Source organism: Temnothorax longispinosus, chromosome 10 (genome assembly GCF_030848805.1).
Source record: "Temnothorax longispinosus isolate EJ_2023e chromosome 10, Tlon_JGU_v1, whole genome shotgun sequence".
NCBI lineage: Eukaryota > Metazoa > Arthropoda > Insecta > Hymenoptera > Formicidae > Temnothorax > Temnothorax longispinosus.
The window spans coordinates 14,377,619-14,398,745 of NC_092367.1; the positions used below are offsets into that span (position 1 = coordinate 14,377,619).

At 40.6% G+C, this 21,127-nt stretch overlaps 1 protein-coding gene across 1 annotated transcript in view; it reads left to right on the forward strand.

The window, feature by feature from the left end:
* The first annotated feature begins 3,850 nt into the window (after positions 1–3,850).
* Ptp36e (protein tyrosine phosphatase 36E) overlaps positions 3,851–21,127 on the forward strand; it is a 67,213-nt gene continuing 49,936 nt past the window's right edge. Inside the window, exons 1-2 of the mRNA XM_071789674.1 lie at positions 3,851–4,688; positions 18,221–18,494. Coding sequence (XP_071645775.1) covers positions 4,686–4,688; positions 18,221–18,494 — 277 coding nt within the window. The 5' untranslated portion in view covers positions 3,851–4,685. The remainder of the gene's footprint in view (positions 4,689–18,220; positions 18,495–21,127) is intronic.

Below are 21,127 nucleotides of genomic sequence, written 5' to 3' on the forward strand. Positions count from 1 at the left end.
TTGCAGTATACGAAACAAGTGTGCGACATTTCGAGGGGAATATAGCGTCATGCTCGCGGCGAAGATTTCTTCAACGATCGAACCGACATTTCTTGAGAGGAGCGAACGACGTTCATTGAATTTTTAACGGTCCCTATAGCGTCTGGCAACTATCGGGAAAAGATTTTCACGCGTTTGTGTCACGCGTACGGCGTACGCCGGGCTAATGGTACATGGTACATTGGTAGGTACTACCATCGTAGGCGCAGCGTACAGCGTACAGCGCAGCGCGTTAGAGCTCGCGACTCCAAATTTTCCAAGTTAATGCCATTCGAGAGAGCGCGCATTAAGCCCTATAAGCTACTACGGAGCTTTAATCCTGAAACGCGTGACCTATTTTTCGCGCGCATAAATGCAAATGAATGTAGCCCAAAAATCCTCGAACGCCGCCAGAAAGTCGGTACAGTGTATATTTCAAAATTCCCTCACATTCCGTACGCATAATACGTTGTACCTACATATTTCTTACACGCCCGACGGCACACGAGCACGACCGTCACGCGGCTATCGCTCACGTAAATTATCGCGTTACGATCATCCTCGCGGCGTTACGATGATCGAACGGATCGGGACGCGAGACTGTCGCGGTGCGGCGCGGCGGCGGCGTCTTGGCCGAAAAGTTACGCCCCTCACGTGAGAGATCTATTTTTCAGGACGGATAAAAGGGATTTTCGTGTCGGGTTCCATTGTCCCCCTGCTCCCCGCCCGGCGCGACCCAATTACCGCATTTCTTAATTAGATCGGGAAACTTACTTTCGCGCGCTCGGGAAGAGATCGCGCGAGCTTCTCTCGGCTGGGGTGTCGCGGCCACGTAAGAAAGAGAGGGAGGAAGAAAGAGAGAAAGAGAGAGATGAGCCGAAAAGCAGGGAAATATCGCAGTTATTTATAAACTCGGAGCGAGGGTCGGCGCTTAACCTTGCCCGACGTGGACCGTCAGGCATGTCACCTAGCCGTTTTATTACGACTGTGCGCTCCCCGCCCGAAACGTAGTTCCAATTGGGTCAGGTCCACGTTCTGCTTTTCGGAGCGTTTCACGAGCTGCCGCCGACAGAATGTAGCTCTGAACGGCGGATTAAGCGTTCCCCCTTGCCCTCCCCTTGCACCCGACTCGATAATACCGATAATAATTTATTACGACGCTTCAAACACGGGGCTTCGTCTGCGAACGACTACATTTTGCACTTTCGAACAAATGGTCTATCTTTGAAATGGTTTGAAGAAGATTTTGCGGGCAAAAAGTCTTATTATTATTTTAAAAGTTTTATTTAAAGTTCTTATTTAACTTTAAAGAGTCTTATCATTCTTATTTAAGTCTTATATTTTCACCGTTCCAAGAAAATATAACGCAGATACTTATTTAAATGTCAAGCAACTTAAATTCGTAATTTTTAAATCTGCATTGACTACCTAATTTTGTTTATAAATATTGAGCAGTAGACTAGTACGATATTTAAACATTCACATAGCAATAAGAGAAACCTTTGGAGAAATCATTTCTGGCATCATAGTTCGTGCCAAACTATTGCTTAGAAAGAAATTGTATTATAAGAATAAGAAAAAAAAATACTTTATATATTAGAACGCGTAATTATATATATATATATATATATATATATATAATCTTATAAAGTCATTTGTTGATTTATATCTGTTTTCTGTGAAGTTCTGTTTTAAATGAAATTAGTATTATCTTTTTACTTTATTGAAAGCCAAACTGAAAAACTCCTTTTTAAATGAAAAGAGTGTTATATTATTATATCGAAGTAAATGGTGATTGTCTTGGTTAATAAAATTACCTCGAAATTACATAATATATTGTTCGCTACTTTATTTTACCTTACTTTCCAAGCCTCTCTAATGCGAAAATTCCTTCGACCTCAATAAGCTTAATATGTCTCACATTAAGCTAACACGTTTTCTTTTTGCCGTCTTTTATTATTTCATCTTTTATTATTTATCTATATATGGGTAACGCGGGCATGATGCATTATCTTGATCATTAGTCAATTTGTTAATGTAACATTCGCGCTGAGCGAGCCGTCGTCAGAAGATTATTGATCCGGATAATTTACTTGGACGTAACCCGTCTCTAACAATAGAACGAAACTGTAAGTTTAATTGCGTGCTGACTTTCGACACTCAGACTGTATCGTGATGCAATTGCATTAGAAGATCGCAACTGTCACTTCCTGCATCGTCTCTCAGCAACTATATCGATCGCACAGACCCGCGTACACTCGGCATACAAGATCGGATTTACAAGGTATGCAAATACAGCAAATCAATGGACCTTTTACAAAATCGATTCTTGTTAAACCACGTCTAATGATGTCGTTAATAAGGTAGAATTCCACGACCTATAACTGACAATGAGTACTAATTAGGCAGCACCTAATATCGATTTTTACGCCGTCGAAGTTTAAAGAATGAATGATCAGATCACGACTGATGATCAAGATTTTTTTTAAATTTAAATTGTAAAAACTATCTCATAGAATTATTTTGATATATAATAGTCAGTCTGTCGTTTTACAAGAAAATGAGATTTCTTTCTGCGGGCTTTAATTATTGAAATTAATTCTAGCAATTTTCATGATTTTTTTTTAACAATAATGCATAACATTGTACTTGCTGAACTAAAATATATATAGCATTAAGTTTTACACGAAGATTTATGGCGTCTTATACAAGATAATACACGTGAGACCATCTTTCACTCACATAATGCACATGCGGGAAACATTGTCATTTGTGGGTTACCGGCTTTTTTATGTTTTCGAGAGACATGCGCGACGATGTAATCCGCCGGCGGTAAAACAACAACGGCGAAAGAGGATTTTCCAACGACGACTCTGATTAATTTCTATTCGCCGCAGCTCGTGTAACGACTTCAAAACGACAAATAGTAATGGCGATCGGCGTCCTCGTCGTCGTGTCGTTTGTCGTCCAATGATAACGAACGCGTTTGCGCTAATGAAACATTGTTTCGCGAACAAAAACGCGAAATCCCGAAACATCGGGACGGACGTGGCGGAGTTTCGGTGATCTCCGGCGGGCGAGGAATATATACGGCGGGAAACGGATGTTCTCCCTATAAGAAGACGGAAAAAGAGAGAACGCGGAATAACGACGATATTTTATCTCTGCTTCTGTTTTCTTTTGCGGGTATAAAGAATACGACGATAACGAATGCGCGTCTTATGCCGCTAGAATCTTGCCGGAACGGACGCGGGAAATAACGTATTCGGAATGGATTTTTCTCAGCGTGGGAGATTTTTCGGCGGAGATTCACGGAGACGTCAGTATCAGTTTTTTATCACCTATTTAATCAATAAGCTAAAAATTTTAATTTGTGACTGATATGTAACTCTTGAGGAATATTATTTGTGCAGTTACATTGCACACATTTTGCCTTTTACGCTTCACGATTTTCTCATGAGAAGATATATATATATTCGACAAAAATATACCAGATCATCAGAATATATTGTCAATGGAGAATAGCTTTTTCCAATTATTTCTATAGCTATGTATTAAGCTTTAAATCTCCCTTTGTTAAGATCCAGAGAGGGAAGAATCTAAATGTCAATTATGCGACATCGCGTGCACGAATACGTCTTTCGTTAGCCGCGATAAATTTAACAATTACGTAATCGAGCTACGTCGAGTGGAATCAATGCAAAAATTGGAGCTCGCCAAACTCGTCGCGTTTCCCGAAACAGGGACTTTCGCCGCGCCTCACCTTCGCGAGACCGCGAAACCGGTCTCGCCGGCATGACAGAGCACCGGCAACCGTGAGCCAGTATCAGCAGCATCTGGACCAGCGCTCGCTCCGTCTCTGGCTCTGTAGTCCGGTACAACGCGCTCGTCACCAGGACCACGCCCTCAGCGAAGAACCGACGCCGACGCCGACGCCGTCGTCCCTTTCCTCCCCTCTCGAACGTCCGCTCCCACCGCCCCCGCGACCTCTCTTTCTCCCTCTCTGGTGTCTCTCTCTCTCTCTCTATCCCTCTTTCTCCGCTGGGGACCCTCGCGTCTCACCCGCCGCCTCTTCGCCAGCCAGCCTGACGGCCCCCCAGGATCTCCTCGTCAGAGCGACTCGACTCGTCGTCGACGGTGACTCGCGCGTTGCCCCGTGCCAGTCCGCCACCAACCTCGCGATCGTCCACGTCGTCGTCGTCGTCGTCGCCACCCGTTGTCGCCGTCGCGTCGTGCCGTGCTTGGTGGTGGTGGTGGGTGAATGATCAGTGCGCGCAAAAGGGAGAGGGCGAGAGAGAGAGAGAGAGAGAGAGAGAGAGAGAGAGAGAGAGAGAGAGAGAGGGAGAGAGAGGGCCGGAGACCAAGCGCACAACAGTCGTTGACTCGCGGGGGGTGATCGTGGTGGGCCGGCGATCGATCGATCGATCACCAGTACCGGGATCGAGAAGAACGAGAAGCGTGCGCGCGATCGTGTCACGTTGCGCCGTGTGAGGGTTGAGTCTTGATCCCGGGGGTTGTTGCTTGGATGACACTGGGGTGGTGGTGCACGCTGCTGATCGAAGAAGAGAGTCAGTGCACGGTGGTCCTAGAACGTCTGGTATCGCGGAAGGACTGCACGCGGAGGAGGACTCGCGATAGTTTGTCAAACTCGGAAGCAGCCGCGTCATATGGTACGTTACGATCACTTGGTATACATATGCCGTGATAGATTGTTGTGTACCGTGTAGACGGATTTAGGGTTACACCGGGAGAGATAAGGCGGCGAGGGATCGAGAGAGCATGTGTTTGAAGCGTTGTTTGGCCCGGTGTAACGAGCCGGAGCGGTACTCGCATGACAACGACGAAATGTTGAACGTGACTGGTTGGAGTCCGTGGCTTTAAGCGGAGTCACGTTTCCGCGTTTAACTCTTAACGAGAAGACGCGGAAAACATATGTTTCTTTCGTAAGCACTTTAGGTGCGTCCAGGCAAACGATAAAATCGAAAATAAACTGAAAACGGCGAATCGCGATTCTCACGTTTGAAAGAAAATTGGTTTCCTCAGTTTTGGGATTTGCCTCGAAGTGCCACATTGAAAATTCGAGTCATGCATACTTCCTAGTAGAATTCTATAGAGTGGAAGATTGGCAAGAGCTGTTTATTAAAAATGGACATTCTGAATAATGAAAAAAAAACGAGAAAGCATGCAATATTTGCGTATAAAATGCAAGCGCATTTATAGGCATCAGAAATAAATTGGTAAATTAATTGCGACGACAAAATAAATATATTTGTACAAATACAAATGTATTTAAATTTTCCAAATGTACTATTAATTTTTTCATATTGTTAAAAAAATAATTACAATGTGAAAATATTAATTTAAATTAATATTTTCAAAACAGTCAAAATCCGAGTCGACACTTATGTCTCTTCCCTTATAATTTTCCACTCCAGCATCTCTCTGTACGCTGCCGTTGAAAACGGAGAAGTCGAATCCCTGACGAGCTCGCAGCTCCAGTCGTAAATTTCGCTACGATATAATTTGTTACGCTCACGTTTTCCTCGCGTTGGCGGATAGGAAATATAACTATACTACGTTTTCACGTTGTTTTCGATGATGTAACACTGCGTGACGACGACGACGACGACGACGACGACGACGACGACGACGAGACGGCGGCTCGTAAGAGCGCGAGACTCGGCATGGCGCCGAGCGGAATTTCGACGTTCGTATATAAAGCACACGTTTTCGCCGCCAGGAAAACCGCCGCCTTAATTAAAATCCTCCAAATCCTCTAATTAAAATTGCCGCGCGATCACGGGAGGCGCGAGAGAGAGAGAGGGGGACGTGACGGTAGAGCGATCTCGGCGTCATTCTCTTCGCAGTAACAAGTCTCGAAGTAGTAAAGGGATTGCGTGCAAAAATGGTCAGACACTGGGACGGGGAGTTTTGGTGCTGTAGGCTGTCGTTAGTTAAACTTCATTTCGTCACCCACAAATTGTGATTCAGTTAAAAAGTTAATTAATCGAATATGCCGTTGGTGTAATTAATTCTTTCACGCTCGATAACACCGCGACTTAATTAATTAATTAATTAATTTTCATTGCGCGCTCTGGTTTTATTTTAGATCCTATAATTGTAACTGAGCCTATTTGCGACACGATAAACAGAGAACAAAGATTAAGTAATTATTGTTAATTATAAGCTTTTACATATACTGCCTGCGTTGCGTTATATCATCTTAGCCCGATTTTCTACGTTGGAAGATAGTTTATAAGAATTAACCTTGCCGTAACATGTTTTATCGCTTTCCAAAAAAAAAAAGAAAAAGAATCTCTTATTCTCGGCTTGTCGAAATCGAAATTTATATTCGTCTATCTTCTTTTCGTATATATCTTCGCAGAGAATTATGCTCGTCGAAATTATAACTCTTCCGAACGCTGGCACGTGACGCGGAGATCTCTCACTCTGACGTTTATTGAGTCGGATATTTTGTCGGATGATCTCCATATGGTTCCTACAGCACATAATTCTTTTGGGGAATAATTGATCGGTGTTGCAAGAAAAATGAATTAATCCAGTAGATTATGTGTCTTGAATAAATTAACTTAAAAATTCAGACTCTTTCGTTCAGTCATTTTATATAAATTAATTCTTCTTTTAATTGCATGACTCTCTCAATGCATTCTACTTACAAAAAGCATTCAGCGTAAAGACAGTTGATATTTATTAATATACTAACGATTGTAACGTAGTCAATGCAAATCTTTGCGACACTGCGTCGTCATAATTCTCGTTTGAAAAAAAATGCAGATATAAAAAATCGACCAAAAAAAGTGTTATTTTCAGAGTGCAATATTTTTTTCGCGATCGATACGCGTAGAAAAGTGCAGTATCGCGTTTCAGTTAAACGCCTTCGCCTTCGCGAGACGTCATCTTGCCTGAAATCTCGTTGGCATCAATCTCGAACGTTGACGTACGTAAAAGTGCAACGGCTTCGCTATCATAGTGACACGCGAATTGTCGCTGGGAAGAATATGCGCGCATACTGTGCACACAAACGTCTTCACTTATATCGGATGCATCGGTGCGGCACGCGCGTTTCTTTTCGATCAATAAAATTTTCCAATAAATATGACGCTGACGTTTCATCAAGAAAAACTTGAAGGAGTGTTTCACAAAGTGAAACTTATCAAGATTAAAAGTTTCCAAGTAATTGCAATACGGTAGTGTATAATTTGTCAGAAAGGGATTTACGTTTTAATGGGCTTTAATTAAACGTCGTTCTCGAAGTAAACCATTATTTTTGTTGACTTAATTTGATTTCTGACACTTCAGCCTCGTTAAAAAATTTACAGTTTGCAGAAAGTACGCGGATCCCTCGCGCACTCATCCTACGTCGCGTCTGTACATGATTTAAGTGCCATAAGTGCATATAGTTTGTGAAAATAACGACGAGTGGCCGAGGCATGTCGGAAAATTCGAAACGCTAGCGACTAATGGACCTCGCTGAGTCAGCAGTATTTCCTACTGGGGTAACACGCAAAATGCTTGACTCGTGATATATCTAAAAGTTACTCTTGAATTTCATATTTCATCACAATGAATATTACATTACGTAAAATTTTGTACATATGCATACATGATAAGTTATAATATATAAGAAGAATACTGACAGAAATTATTTATGATCAAATTTGAATACATATATAAAATTATGAAATGGGACCAATCGTAAATTGCACTCTTGAAATCGAAAGCTTTTCATTTCTCGTAAAGATCAGCATCGAAGGCATTTAAATCGATGTGCCTTAAAAATGAGCAATTTAAATATTCAGCAAGAGAAGAGATCTGAACAATAGATCTCGTGTGAGTGCTTGCGGCAGAGAAATGTGCGAGAGACGACGTCAAGTGTCGCATCGATTGTCGATTTCGCCGCAATTCTTTTGTCTCGTGTCCGCGTGAATAATCTCAAAATAAGATGCCTAGTCTGCGGAAGGAGATAATAAAGTTAAATAATTGATTTAGTTACCTGTCGTCAGCGAGGAATCGATAGTCGGTCTAAGTGCACACTAAATATAATTGTATAACGTTCGACAACTTTCACAGCGTTCGTTAGTAACAAGCAGGGCAATCAATCATCGTTAACGGCAGCTTGAATAATGTTAATTCTTATACCAACAAAGGATGTCATGAAAAATCACGTAATTACGTAACAAATTATCCGTCGTCGATGAAAAAAAAAAACGGTACATGATCAACGGCCTGAAATTTCTAAGGGAATCGAACGCCCGAAGGGTTTATCCCGGCGATAAATGAGTATATCTGGCAATTGGCGAGTATGTTTATCGGGGTCGGGAAAAGAATTCGCCATCGTAAATTTATCGTCTTACTTATTTACTCGCATCAGCGACTATGTTTGCCGGTGAGTATCGAATGCGAGAGCACCGATATATAGAAAGAAAATAGTCCGGATATATGGGCGAGTAGATCGAGTAGGATGAGGCATATATATACCGTTCAATGTATCCCGCGATTTCTCGCAGGTAGGGAGACGGGTTCCCTCTGACAAGTGGGGTCTCGCGGGGGGGAGGGGGAGGGGAAGACCATCGGGTTAAAAATGCCAGTTATTTTGCGCGTCTTTATTTATGCTTGCCTTATATCTTACGGACACGAGATTTATCGCCGGCTTTCGTTCCGCGAGGAATATATACCGATATATACTGAAGGCATACATATGTATATACGCGGCTTAATTCCGCGACCATTCTTACATCTCTTCTCCCCTCCCCCCTTCGACCAGCTCGTAGCCGCGCGCGCGAATTATTTTCGGTCGGAATTCTGTGTGCGTCCGCGTTGATTCATGCCCGATTTAAATCATTAGGACCTCGGAATCTGGGATGCGCGAGCGCGTACGAGCGATTGTACGAGTTAAACCGAGATTCATGCACCGGTATTGTCGTCGCTATATAATCCAAATCCGCGCGGTGTATCGAGGTGACTGGGATTCTCTCTCCCGTCGTGATTTTTGTCCTCTCTAGCTCTCTCTGTGAGTTGTTACTGCAATTTTATAAATGTTTTCATGTCGCGTTGTAAATGTTTGTCTTATTTAATAATGGATAATATGAAAAATTGAATTTGATATAATACTACTTAAATACTACTATAATATTACTTAAAACTATGACAGTAAATTATATAATTAAATGGTATTAAATTACTTAAACGGAATAGCATTAAATTACTTATCGCGTTACACGTATATCCGATTATATCGTGCATGGAAATTTTCAAAATATAATTATCATTTGAAACACAATTTATTATGTCTTAAGCAGATAAACTTGCGAGAAGAAAGAGAAACGTTGTTAACAAGATCATTAAAAAATAAACTTGCATAATATCTATATTTTAAAGAATAAAAATGCGTTGTATTTAAGAATCTTTTTAAAAACTTCTATTTTTTAAGATTTTTTTCCAATTCCAAGAATAAATATATTACATAATATGTTACATAAATATATTACATAAATATATTACATAAGTGGATTTATTGATCCAATATTCAACGTAATAATTAGTGTATTATACAGTCGGAAGACCATCATTATTAACCCTCATTAATTTCATTACGTTGCCGCACAATTATGCAACTGCATAAATCATCCGTCGAATCTATAGGGTTTTAAAACTTATTCTCGCGATAATAAGAAACGCCGTCGATTTCTTTATAGATCAGTAAAAAGGGTGAGCTTGTTGGTGGAAAATTTGGCGTCGCAAATGCGCGATGGCGATTATGAAGTCATTATGATACGCGATCTACTTTATGAGATACGTAACCTAAGGTTAACATATGCTCGCGATTAGTCACGTAAAACAGTCGTCGTTACAAATCTACATAATAACTTGGCGCGTAATTAACGTATACGACTTTGTATTTTCTTTACATCTCAGTTTGTAACATCGCGAGCTATTCTCCTTTGTCGCGAGTTTAAATACGAGGTAAGCGACGACCGACGTGAGCGCGCGGTCTCGTGGGAAACAAGGACGCACCTCGGATTACCGGCGTTAATTACGGATTAAAGATACGGCAGTGCAGCGGCTTACGAATTCCGCGATGACAATCGATTATGTACTCGCACGCGTTCCTACAAGCATATAAATTTGACGACTATTCAGCGACGAGACGGGCATTAAGAGCGGCCAACCTGAGAGGGGACTGTAATTCTCCGGCTTAAGCGTTTACGCAGTTATTATGTTCCGTGATAAATCGCCAGGGTATGCGTGGTATGCATCTCGTGTGGGTCTCCTGCGCGGCAATCCGTTTTGTTAATTAGCGCGTGAAAACGATTCGACAGAATTTACGAGGCGTTTGCGGCGAGAGGCGTATATACTCGCGTTCTTGCGACGAGCGCGCGCGCGACGCTCCCTTCTCGTCCCGATCGCGTTTCAAAGAACGGATACTAAATACTAACGTCAGTCACGTCCTTTGATTTCCGTGACGGTGACAATCAAGGTATAATTAAAGTCGGGATTGCATCTCATCGTATTCCGCCGTAACGAGCACTTTGGAGACGTTCTAGAAGCGCGGCATCTGAAAAATCTCACCAAAATATACCTTCGAAATATTCACGCTTGCACACACACAAGGTGGTATTTTTAATTTTTTAATTTTTTTTTTTAAATAAAAGAAAGAGGAAAGAAAGACATTTGCATTCAGCGAATGAACTCACTTGGTGTTAGAGACAACTGTAAGGTAAATGTACACAATGCCTGGATACGTATCTGCCTATATCTGGACACTTTTATCTCATCGCGAATTAAAATCAAAGATAAAAATATTTTTCTTGTATTTTGAAACTTTAGTTATATATCCAAACGTTTATTTCCATAAATATATATTTTTTTGTGGAATAAAAAATACTTTATTTTTTGGTGTAATAGACGTAACTTATTTTGTCGAGTCTCTTGACATTTGCACTAAGGAAATAAGGAATTATTGGTATAAGATTTATTAAACCGTTTTGAATTTTAAAGACAACTGGCAAGTAACTTTTTAATTGAAATAAAGTATGAGGAATAAGATAAAAAAGGAATAAAATAAAAAATAAAAAAGTGCGTCCAGACATTGATACAGTTTGCAGTTTAAAATATTTTGTTTATTAAAAACTTATTGTAAAGAATAACATTTAATTTATTAACTTTTATTATTTAATAATAGTATAAAGTTTACTTTACACACGTTAATTGGATTAAGAAATATACCTTTTACGATTACTTTTTATGATATATTTATGACATATTTATAGTGCTTTCAACCGTCCGCGGAGATTGGTACATTTGCCTTAATTTCACGTGGAAACAGAAATCGCGATTGTTGCTATCGAGTCGAGTGCGCTCATCGACTTTCATACGGGAGCTGCGTCTTTCGGGGAAGATGTATTTAAAAACATGTGCATGGAAAGAGTCGACTTCGATCTTGGGGCTAGCTAGTGCATGCTGAAGCTTCGAGCGCTCTTAAACTCAAGACCACTTCAAATCCACAGTTCCTCTTATTGAAATATAACAGTCACTTAGGAATTCAATATCGACCGGGGGGGGGGGGGCACTAACCGGATTTGTCTGTATAAATTTGCTTCTAAGAAATAATTTAAAGCAGTCATATATGAAATCAAACAAGAACGACGTACTGTATGACATATGGATTTGAGCTAGTAAACGCGGAGAGTTGTCGACCGGCATCCCCAGTGGATTAGCCTGTTACATGGCCCGACTGTCGTCTGTGTATTTAACTGCTGTAACTAGCCGCGCCGTCAAAATTCAGCGCTCTACCAACGAATCCACCAAATAATTCTGTCTTAAATCTGTCAGCGTGTCGCCCATTTTACTGAAAATTTGCCGCAGAATACAAGTTTCTATATTAATTTTCTACTGGATCAGCTTTTTACTGAGCCGAGCTATATATAAACCTCGCGGGGAACATATTTCGTTTTTCTTCTTTACGCTGAAGTGAACTTGTTAAAAAATGTCGAAATCAATTTTATGTATGCGCGCGTGATCGATAGAAATGGTATTTCGCCTTGACTCTTCGATTATGGCGCAAAATGAGAACAAATAAATGATTTCCATCTCCGTGCGTCGACTTGACGAGGAGCCAAACATCTGGGTTTTGTTTGCTGCACTCCATATTGATTTTGGAATCACACTGCAGTACAGTGATATCGGGACATCACGAGGAAACTCAAACCGAGAAGTGTATTTTAAGAATTTTTCGCTCTCAGAAGTGTGCGATTATCGAAATCATTTTAAGATAACTTTGTTCGCACGTTCAATTATTATCACGTTAAAGTCTTCATACACAGACACGTCTATTCTTTCAACAAAATTAAATTTTGAACGCTAACGAACGTATAGCCATGTAATATCCGATTGAAATTTTACAAATCAACCATCTTACTCGAGTTTTTCTAAGAATTCTTACACGGTATTTTTCAGCGATATTTCAGAACATAGCTCGCCTGCAAAAATAACAAAGTGAATCGTTACGAAAGTGCTAAGCTAAATTGCCGCGATCGTTACGGTTTCGCTTTGTGGAATGGAACTGATAACATTGGCGCCGCCGCGTTCTAACAGGTTTGCGCCGACGGAATAACGATAACAACCTCGGTACAAGAATTCAGAGGCCGACATATGGTCAATAACCGACCTTCGGAAGAGGCAAGGGCTGTCTCTCGTTGACTGCTTACAAAACATTTAAAAATATCCGCCACGAACGCAGATGCCCACGCGGAACCTTGAAGAACTTTCCTCACGAAGCTATATATGAAGTTCTTTCCATTACCTACGAATTTTCAACGGAAGCACGAAATTATTTCGAACGTATCGCCCTGTTTACCGTAATATATTTTTAAAATGCCTCCTCTCATACTCGTGCCCCCGCATAAAATTTCCATCCTCGGGATTCTAATTTAGTCAGGTGTATATTTTTAGATTTTCCCGTAAACAAAGAATTATGTTTTCATAATATCTAATGTAGAAACAAAATAGAAAACATTACACGATTGCCAGAATAAAGAAATAATAAGAGAGAAAGACTAATAAATATAGCAAATATTTTATAGCAAATATAGACGCAAATAATTTTATACTTCTGATTACACAAAAAAACTATCATAAATGTAAAAAAAATATTCGTATTTTGCTATCTTAAAGTTAAAGAGATAAGCTGTATTTTATCCAGAATCTGAAGAATCTATTCCCGTAGGATCTAAGTAGCGTAAAGGCAACTATCGTATCTCGCTTCTCATCAGTTTGCGCGAAAACAACATCAAGGAAGTAGAACTCGCCGAAAACGCCGATACGCTCACGCTTGATGCTTTCATAATAAGCCGTAAATTATGGCAGCTGCAAAATTATGACGAGAGTTAATCGAGAGGACGCTCTTTTTCTCGGGAGCGATAAACAAGCATGGTAGCCACGAAAGTTTTGCCCGGGCACGTCCGCGAATGTAAACAGAAGTGAAACGCAAATAGGAGCAATTATAATTCCGAGCGCCAAGCAAAACCACGAAGTTTCATTTGGATTTACAAAAGAAGCGCCGCTTCGAACGAGAGAGGGACTCGCGGAATGTGCCCGCAAAAATGAGCTCGGAAAACCGGCAGATTTATCGGAATTTTTTACACGCGCATTTTATATTCGGATTAAAAATTGTATTTTTTCAGATAAAATAAAAATCTTCCTCAAAGTTGAAATTAGAATTAATGTATAACATGTATATTTTGTGAAATCCCATCAGCACGGTATAGTCATTAAAAAGTTAAAGTATATGAAAAATTAATTATGCCATGCCATCCCATATTTTCACGAAGTTTTTTCCGGAATGAAGTAATACACGCGATGACGCAGTATGAATAATTCATTGGCCCGAGAAATTAAATCACAAGATCGTCGAATTAAATTTAATTAACGCGCGCATACAATTAACGCATACCGTAACGATAACGGTAAATTACGAGACACAATGCGCGGATACGGATAAGAAACCAATCTTCAAACGGAGTTGCGTAACTCCGACAGCGCAGTTGCGAAAGTCGATGGCGATTCGTGCGGCTGTCGTTGCGGGGGAGAAGCGTCCCCGACAGTGTTTTGCGATTATTTTTGCACCGCCGTCTCCCCGACCAACCGTCAGGCGATAAAATAAAGTTGGAGGTTTTTAAAGAGGAGAGCGGTAGCGGCAAGAACAATATATATCAGCGAGGGGGATATAAAAGGGAAAGACGACGGCTTTTCTCCCTTTTTCTCTTATGCCCTTTTTCTTTTCTTCTTTCTTGATCGCTTTTCTTTGCCGAGATGACGGCTCGTACTAGGTGCTAGGTACTTTTGGGCCTGAATTTATGGCCTGCCACCCGTAAATGCGGAGCAAATGCGATTGAGTACGTCCACTCTATCTCGGGCTCGTATTAACGCGAACATGAGTTTCGATATGCGAGATTCTTCGCGCACCCGCGATGGTGAATTACGGAGCAAAAATCAGTAATTAAGTTAACGTTATTAATAATTACAGTTAATGCGTAGTCAATTTCTGATTATAACTCGATTGAACATATTGTCAGCTTTTTCCGCTCGATCGAGCTCCACGCACAAGCAATTCCGTCTGCTTAATTATTAATTAATTCAGCTATATGGCGTTCGAAATTCGGGATATAGAGAAATAGCTTTCTAATTTTGGTCGATTAAGCAAATCAGTCGGACGTTCCATTGCAATACACCGTAACCATTAATTGCAGCTATAAGTTACGCATGGTGATTTTGATCAATATATTTGTACGTAACAAAAATAAAATAGTTTTCTTTTTAACACAATTTATCGAACATTTCCGGATTGCAAAATTAATACCAGATCGGATAATACCAGAAATTTCGCGCAAATGTAAAACTTTTATTCTTACAAATTATATTTCGCGCGAATCGTATTCGGCAAAAAGCGTTATTGTACGTTGGAGTTCAGTTCCGGCCGATTAAGCAGCCGTTGTTTAATTGTGCTGCAATTAGGCGCTGTCGATACGCTCCTCTGCAGTGCATTTTATTGCGTTTAATTCGGTAGAAAGAGAACTGCGAAAGGGAATTCGCGATATACGGACGTGATATAGCGTTGAAATATGCACACTGCATTAGGACGAAGATCCATTATCGGGGCTCGAAGTGGACGCGACAATGACGGATTAAGCAAGTACCGTCAACGTAATTTGATAATCGCACGCCGAGGGAATGGTACACGCGGAGATTGGTATCCATCTACATAGATAATTAAAACTCGCCGCGTATACGAAATCAGCAGCGCCATTCATCTCGTGACGCGAAAAAAATCTCTGCCCCAGTTCGCGCTTATTTAAATATTTCTATAAGAAACCGTATTGTTCCCAACTTGGTTCCCAACTTCTTCAGTTTCTTGTGATCGGGAGACTGGGCGACAGGGACTGGTGCCAAGTGTAATAAATAATACTTCCGCGAAAGTTATACCTGAAGGATACCGCTATCTTTATGAGATATGGACTTTTGAAACATATATAAGTTCTACAAACTGCATTTTTTTTATTTATATTATTGATCTAATTGATAAGAGAGTACGGAAATTGTACGTACGTCGGCGAGACGGTCCCGCTGACGTTCTCACTCTTTGAAAGATTAAAATACTTTGAGCGATTTGCATGAAAGATTTATTGCGCAGGCTTCGCAAGAAACTTCGTCTCCGCAAATTGTCCCCTTAGAAGCTGCGCGTGTGCTCCGAGTCCGAGTAATTCGAGTTATTCTACGCTAATAGAAAATGAATAAGAGAAACTTAACGCTCGAGAGAGAGAGAGAGAGAGAGAGAGAGAGAGAGAGAGAGAGAGAGAGAGAGAGAGAGAGAGAGAGAGAGAGAGAGAAATAGTTTCCGCGTGTTGTACTAATTGCACGCGAGAATTCGCGAAATAGTTTTTCCAAAAATTTCACGTACCGGAGATTGTTTCGCAAACTCGAAATAATAAGAATTAATTTTTGGGGAGCTTCTCTAGAGAAATTTTTACTTGTATCGAGCTTTTAGGCTTATTTTTTATGTTAAAAATGTAAAATAAAAGTCTATACAATATAGACATTACGATATGTTCGTAAAAGAAATAAATTTGGTGCATTCGATGCAAAGTTAAAAAAGTATCTCTATACGACTTAAATTTATTAATCGAAGCTCTATTAACGCTCAATCCAAAAAGTTATGTCAGTAGAGTAACTTACGGTGCTTCTAATGGCATTATTTCTCGGATTTTTCCGCATGCAAATGCGATTAAAAGTACGTCGTTGCTAATGGAAAGTAGAGAGACGTAGACGAGGCTTGAAAACTGAATGAAAATGCGATGAGGGAAGAAGGCGATGAAATAAAATCTTTGTCTATAGATTCCGCGGTTAGAATATGAACGTGCTTTTTGAGAGCAAACTTGTCACAAGTGTCATAATATAAATTGAATATGACTGCAAACAGTTTCAGAAAAAACGTCGAAGTTTTACTTATAAGAAACAATTGAATACACCTGAGTTAAATGTGCCAAATGCTTACGCAACAATTTCCAAGTAATTTCGAAGTTTTCATATTAAAAGCATAATATTGCCTGTTGTGACTTTCCACTGTTCAGTTTTAGTCCGACTTCGCGCAACTTCGTCGTTAGGTCTACTAAGCAGACTAGGTAAACTAAGCAGACACTTAAACTCATTGACGTCGCTTTTAATCACAGAAAATAATAATTGTAGAGAACCTTTTAAAATTTTGCCTGAAATTACAATTCTCAAGTGTTTTCAAATGCTTTATACGTTAGCGAGAAAATATTGTATATATATTCCCTTACGATTTATCGTTATTTAGTTAACAGTTTCCGAACTTGATCAGATCGAAACTAAACGGCATCGGCACTTAACGCCGCTTTTGGTCATTAGGAACGATACCGAGGGCACGTGTAAGGGGTTATTAACTTATTACGTCGTCCCGATAAATATAGGCGTCGAGGAAACGTAGGAAAACACGACGCGATCCTCTGCGTCACGTTGCCAGCTGGCCCAACCAACCGGCCGTCTCTATTCTCTGCCACGTCGCGTGCAACGATAGTCATAGTCGATCGGTAGGCGAGACGTTGCTTGTTTTAGATCCTCGCTGCTGGTTGCCTGTGAAATTTAGCGGAAACCCGCAATTGCACCGGAGAAAAGACGGAAATCTTCTGGAAAATGATTACGAATAACAAGCCCGTTCATCGGCCTAGGCACCCGGAAGACGTGTAAATTATATCTTTGAGAGCGTCTTTAATAAGTCCTGTCACCGACATGCCATCTTCCGGAAATATGTTTCCTCGAGAAATACGAGAATCGCTTTCTCAGGTCGACGTAACGGCGCGGTTGATGCAACAACGAGCGTCGTGCATTACGCTCAGTTTGTTCTGAGGCGCGATGGATCGCAGGGAGGACGATGATAATCCTTCGGGGGATAGTGAGCATGTATGACACAAACAGCGTCGACTGGCGCTTAACGTTGGGCTCTTGGGTATACAAGCCGTTCGAATGCAAATATTGAAGGAGGATTAATATTCGACATCTTTTCCAACGTGTGATACCCTCTGTAAAAGGAGGAGAAAAAAATATATGCATAATAAATTATCTATTAAATTCCATAAAATCATTAAAATGTTTTATTTTATTATATTATAAAAAAGTTTGTAATGGTAGAATGCATCTTGACAATAAGAATTAGTATTTTTTTGGTAGAATTGTCAGAATTTACTCATGAAATATGAAAAAAATTACTACTAATATTATTTTTCTTATTTTGTGTTCAAAATAGAGCCACCTTTAATTTCAAAATGTTTTTAAATTCTGTGCTGTCTTAAAGTTATCTACTCAATTATAAGAACTAGAAATCAATAGTTCCTCTTTCCTTCCCTCCCTTTCTCTCTCTCTTTCTTTTTCTCTTAAGAAAGTAATATTGTCATATCGCTAAAGACGGTACTTGAACGTTTCAAAAGCTCGAAACCATGATCTGACATAAAATAAATAAATACGATAAAAACGATTTATCAAAAACAAATTATTTTCTCCTGCGCGTAGTTTATGCAACTCGTAGAAATAACGTTATTTTTAACATTTTATGAAACATATCCTATTTGTATCTTTATTAATTTTGTCTCTCTCTCCTTTGATTTTGCAGAGCATGTCATCGCTACGAACGCAGTCGACCGGCGGCGGTGTTCTTGGTTTGAGCAGCGTCGGTTCCGATCGTACGGGCGCGGCCTCGACCGCCGCCGGTTCCCACTCGCATTCCCACTCGCACAGGAAGCATCATCATCACCATAGAAGCAGAAGCGCGCCCCGAGCACCGGAGAAACCGCCCAGAAAGCGTCAGCTACATCCCGGACAGAGTCTCGCCTCTATTCCCAGTCAGATTAAGTTGTCTATGCTGAACAGCGGCCTCATCTCCTTCGGTGAGACGACTCGATCCCCCGTTTCTCCTTAATGAATTACTCCGGCCTGACTGCCTGGTCTCGCCCAGATTAATCCCAGATAATACTAACGATTAAAAGACGTCTTAGACGAGTATCTAAAAAGACGATTTTCTTGATCGCTCTTTCTTTTTTTCCCTCGTTACAATTTACGCGTGCAACTTGAGTGCGCGCTACGCGAACGAATGACAAGCAACAAAATTTGCTTACGGAATGAGCTGCAGCCGAGTTAGAAAATAATTGACGCAATTCCAGTTGCAGCGTTACCTCTTACCTTCAACGAAAAATGAAAACCTAAATCCGATTTGCGATATCGAATGACACTAAACGTAATGAATTATTGACACAGCCGAGACACGGTATTGCAGATTACCGTGTACTTTAAATATTTTTCATATCGACATGTTAGATTTGTATTTACTTTATCAGCCGTGATCGTCGTGAGCACGGTAAAGCTGCAAAACAAAATGAATATTTCATCGCAATCAAAGCGAAATGTATTATTTTTGTAAATACACTACTGTAGAGACACCATTGTGCGCGCTGAAATTCCGCGCGTCTCCGCATCAGTATATCGTAAATCGTAAATGCACTCTCCATCGAGTCGAAATAAATTTTATGCATTCAGGCCACGGAATCTGAAGGCACACCACTCAACGACTGCGCAATCGACACTAAAGAACATCATGCGCATAATTCGATGAAGCTGAACGCTCTCTCTGTCGAGGCCTTTCGAAGCGTATTAGAGGCTTTTATCGTCGAGCTGATTGCCTTTTCGTCACCGTATCACTTTATAAAACTTTTCCTTCCGACGCTACGCAACTGGGATTGAAAAAGAAAGCTCGATTTCTACTCTTTCACATTTCTGATTGATTTCCGGTCACGGCGATGGACGATCAAAGCGCGTGTATTGAGCTTGAGACGTGCGATTTTTTTTTTAATTTTCAAGTTTTAATTACTTTTCTTTTTCTGTTTCTCTAAGTAAAGTCTCTAGTACAAGCTGAGAAAATCGAAGTCTTCTACGGCATTATGTTCGCGTAGTCTTTCGACTGTGAACGCTCGAGACTCTTGAGAAAAGCCTTATAGTGTTCAAAATATTCTCGAAGCTCTCAGATCTCTTCGAGATCGCGCTAAGACTTAAGGGCGGTTTTCGAGAGGTTGAAAAAGCGTTCTAAAAATTTCCGCAAGTCTGAGAAGTTGAAATACATTTTGCGACACGCGCCTGAGATCACCGTAAATATATAAGCTCGCACTTCTGTCCCGGAACGCTCGAGGATGCAGAAGTGCTCGGGAATATTTTCGACAAGAACGAGATTACGATGTAATATTAGGGTAAATTTCCTTTTACGTCGCATTAACATTTTACTGGATTTTAGAGCGCTCTTCGATATATTCACGATGGAAACGTGCTATCGATTTGAACGACGAATCTACCGTTGTTACCAAGTCAATACGTAAACATCGGTAATTCTAACGCTCTCGCATGCCGCCTCTTGATCTATATCCCTAATGAAAGCCTAAGGTATCGATAGTCTCGAATTCCGTAGTGAATATGGAACGCAGTTACCGAGCAGTAAAGCTTTGCACGCCGAGCACCATCGGTGCACACACACACACACATTGTGCGAAAATTTTCATACAATATCAAACCAGTTATTGAATAATATTAAAAAGAAGATAATATATATGTAATAACGCGCGGTACAGCGTTGGAGAATTTTCGAAATAATATGACGGACTAATTTATCAAAGGCAGGCCGTTGTATTCGACAGTGTAAATATTCGCGATGTAATTTCAGTTAATGCATTTTGTTTCGTGAATTATATGTTATCTCTGATTCGCGGGGAAGCGGAATGTGTGACGCGTTAGAGTCATAACGTTAATAAATTCGCGGCGATTGCTCGTAATGCATAGAGAGGTAGCCTACCCACATGAAAATAGGTACGTACGTTATATTTCAGTAATGTCTTTAGAGAGAGAATCACTATGTCGCGAATTTCGTCCGTAATAAGATCGAGGAGCTGTTTATCCTCAGGTGTAATCACACAAATGACGTTATATATGGCATGACACCTGCCATCGTCACGCAAGAAACCAATTAACGCGAGCATTCACTCGCACATGATAGCGTTTTCGACCGAACTCGTGACACTGTTGCGAAAAATAAAGCCACTGGCTATGATTTCCAGTGGCGAATCATTATATATTTTTTCACTTTTATCGCGAGAAAGGCTTACGCGTATTTTTTTTTCTCAATGGATAAACATTTCCCTTTGTCGATGCACGTTGAATAGCGTTGTCATTTTATTCGACGGCATATATCCGAGTGGACAATGTAGCCGAGACACGTTAATCATTGCTCGAGACAATGACACTGCCAGTTATACATTCTCCATTGTACCTCGCGCGGCTTGACGTGCGTTTTTCTTCCTCCTTTTCTGCTTTCACACGCAGGTTGTCCCGGTAAAAGATGGTCTTCTTAATGAAACTAGTTCGGGCGCGGTGAAACGCGGAATAAAAAAGAGTCTTATAAAAAGCGTGTCGAAAACGCGTATCGAATGGCCAATCTTATCGCTCGAAATGGCTAATCTCACGTGACGTGAAATGCCGATGC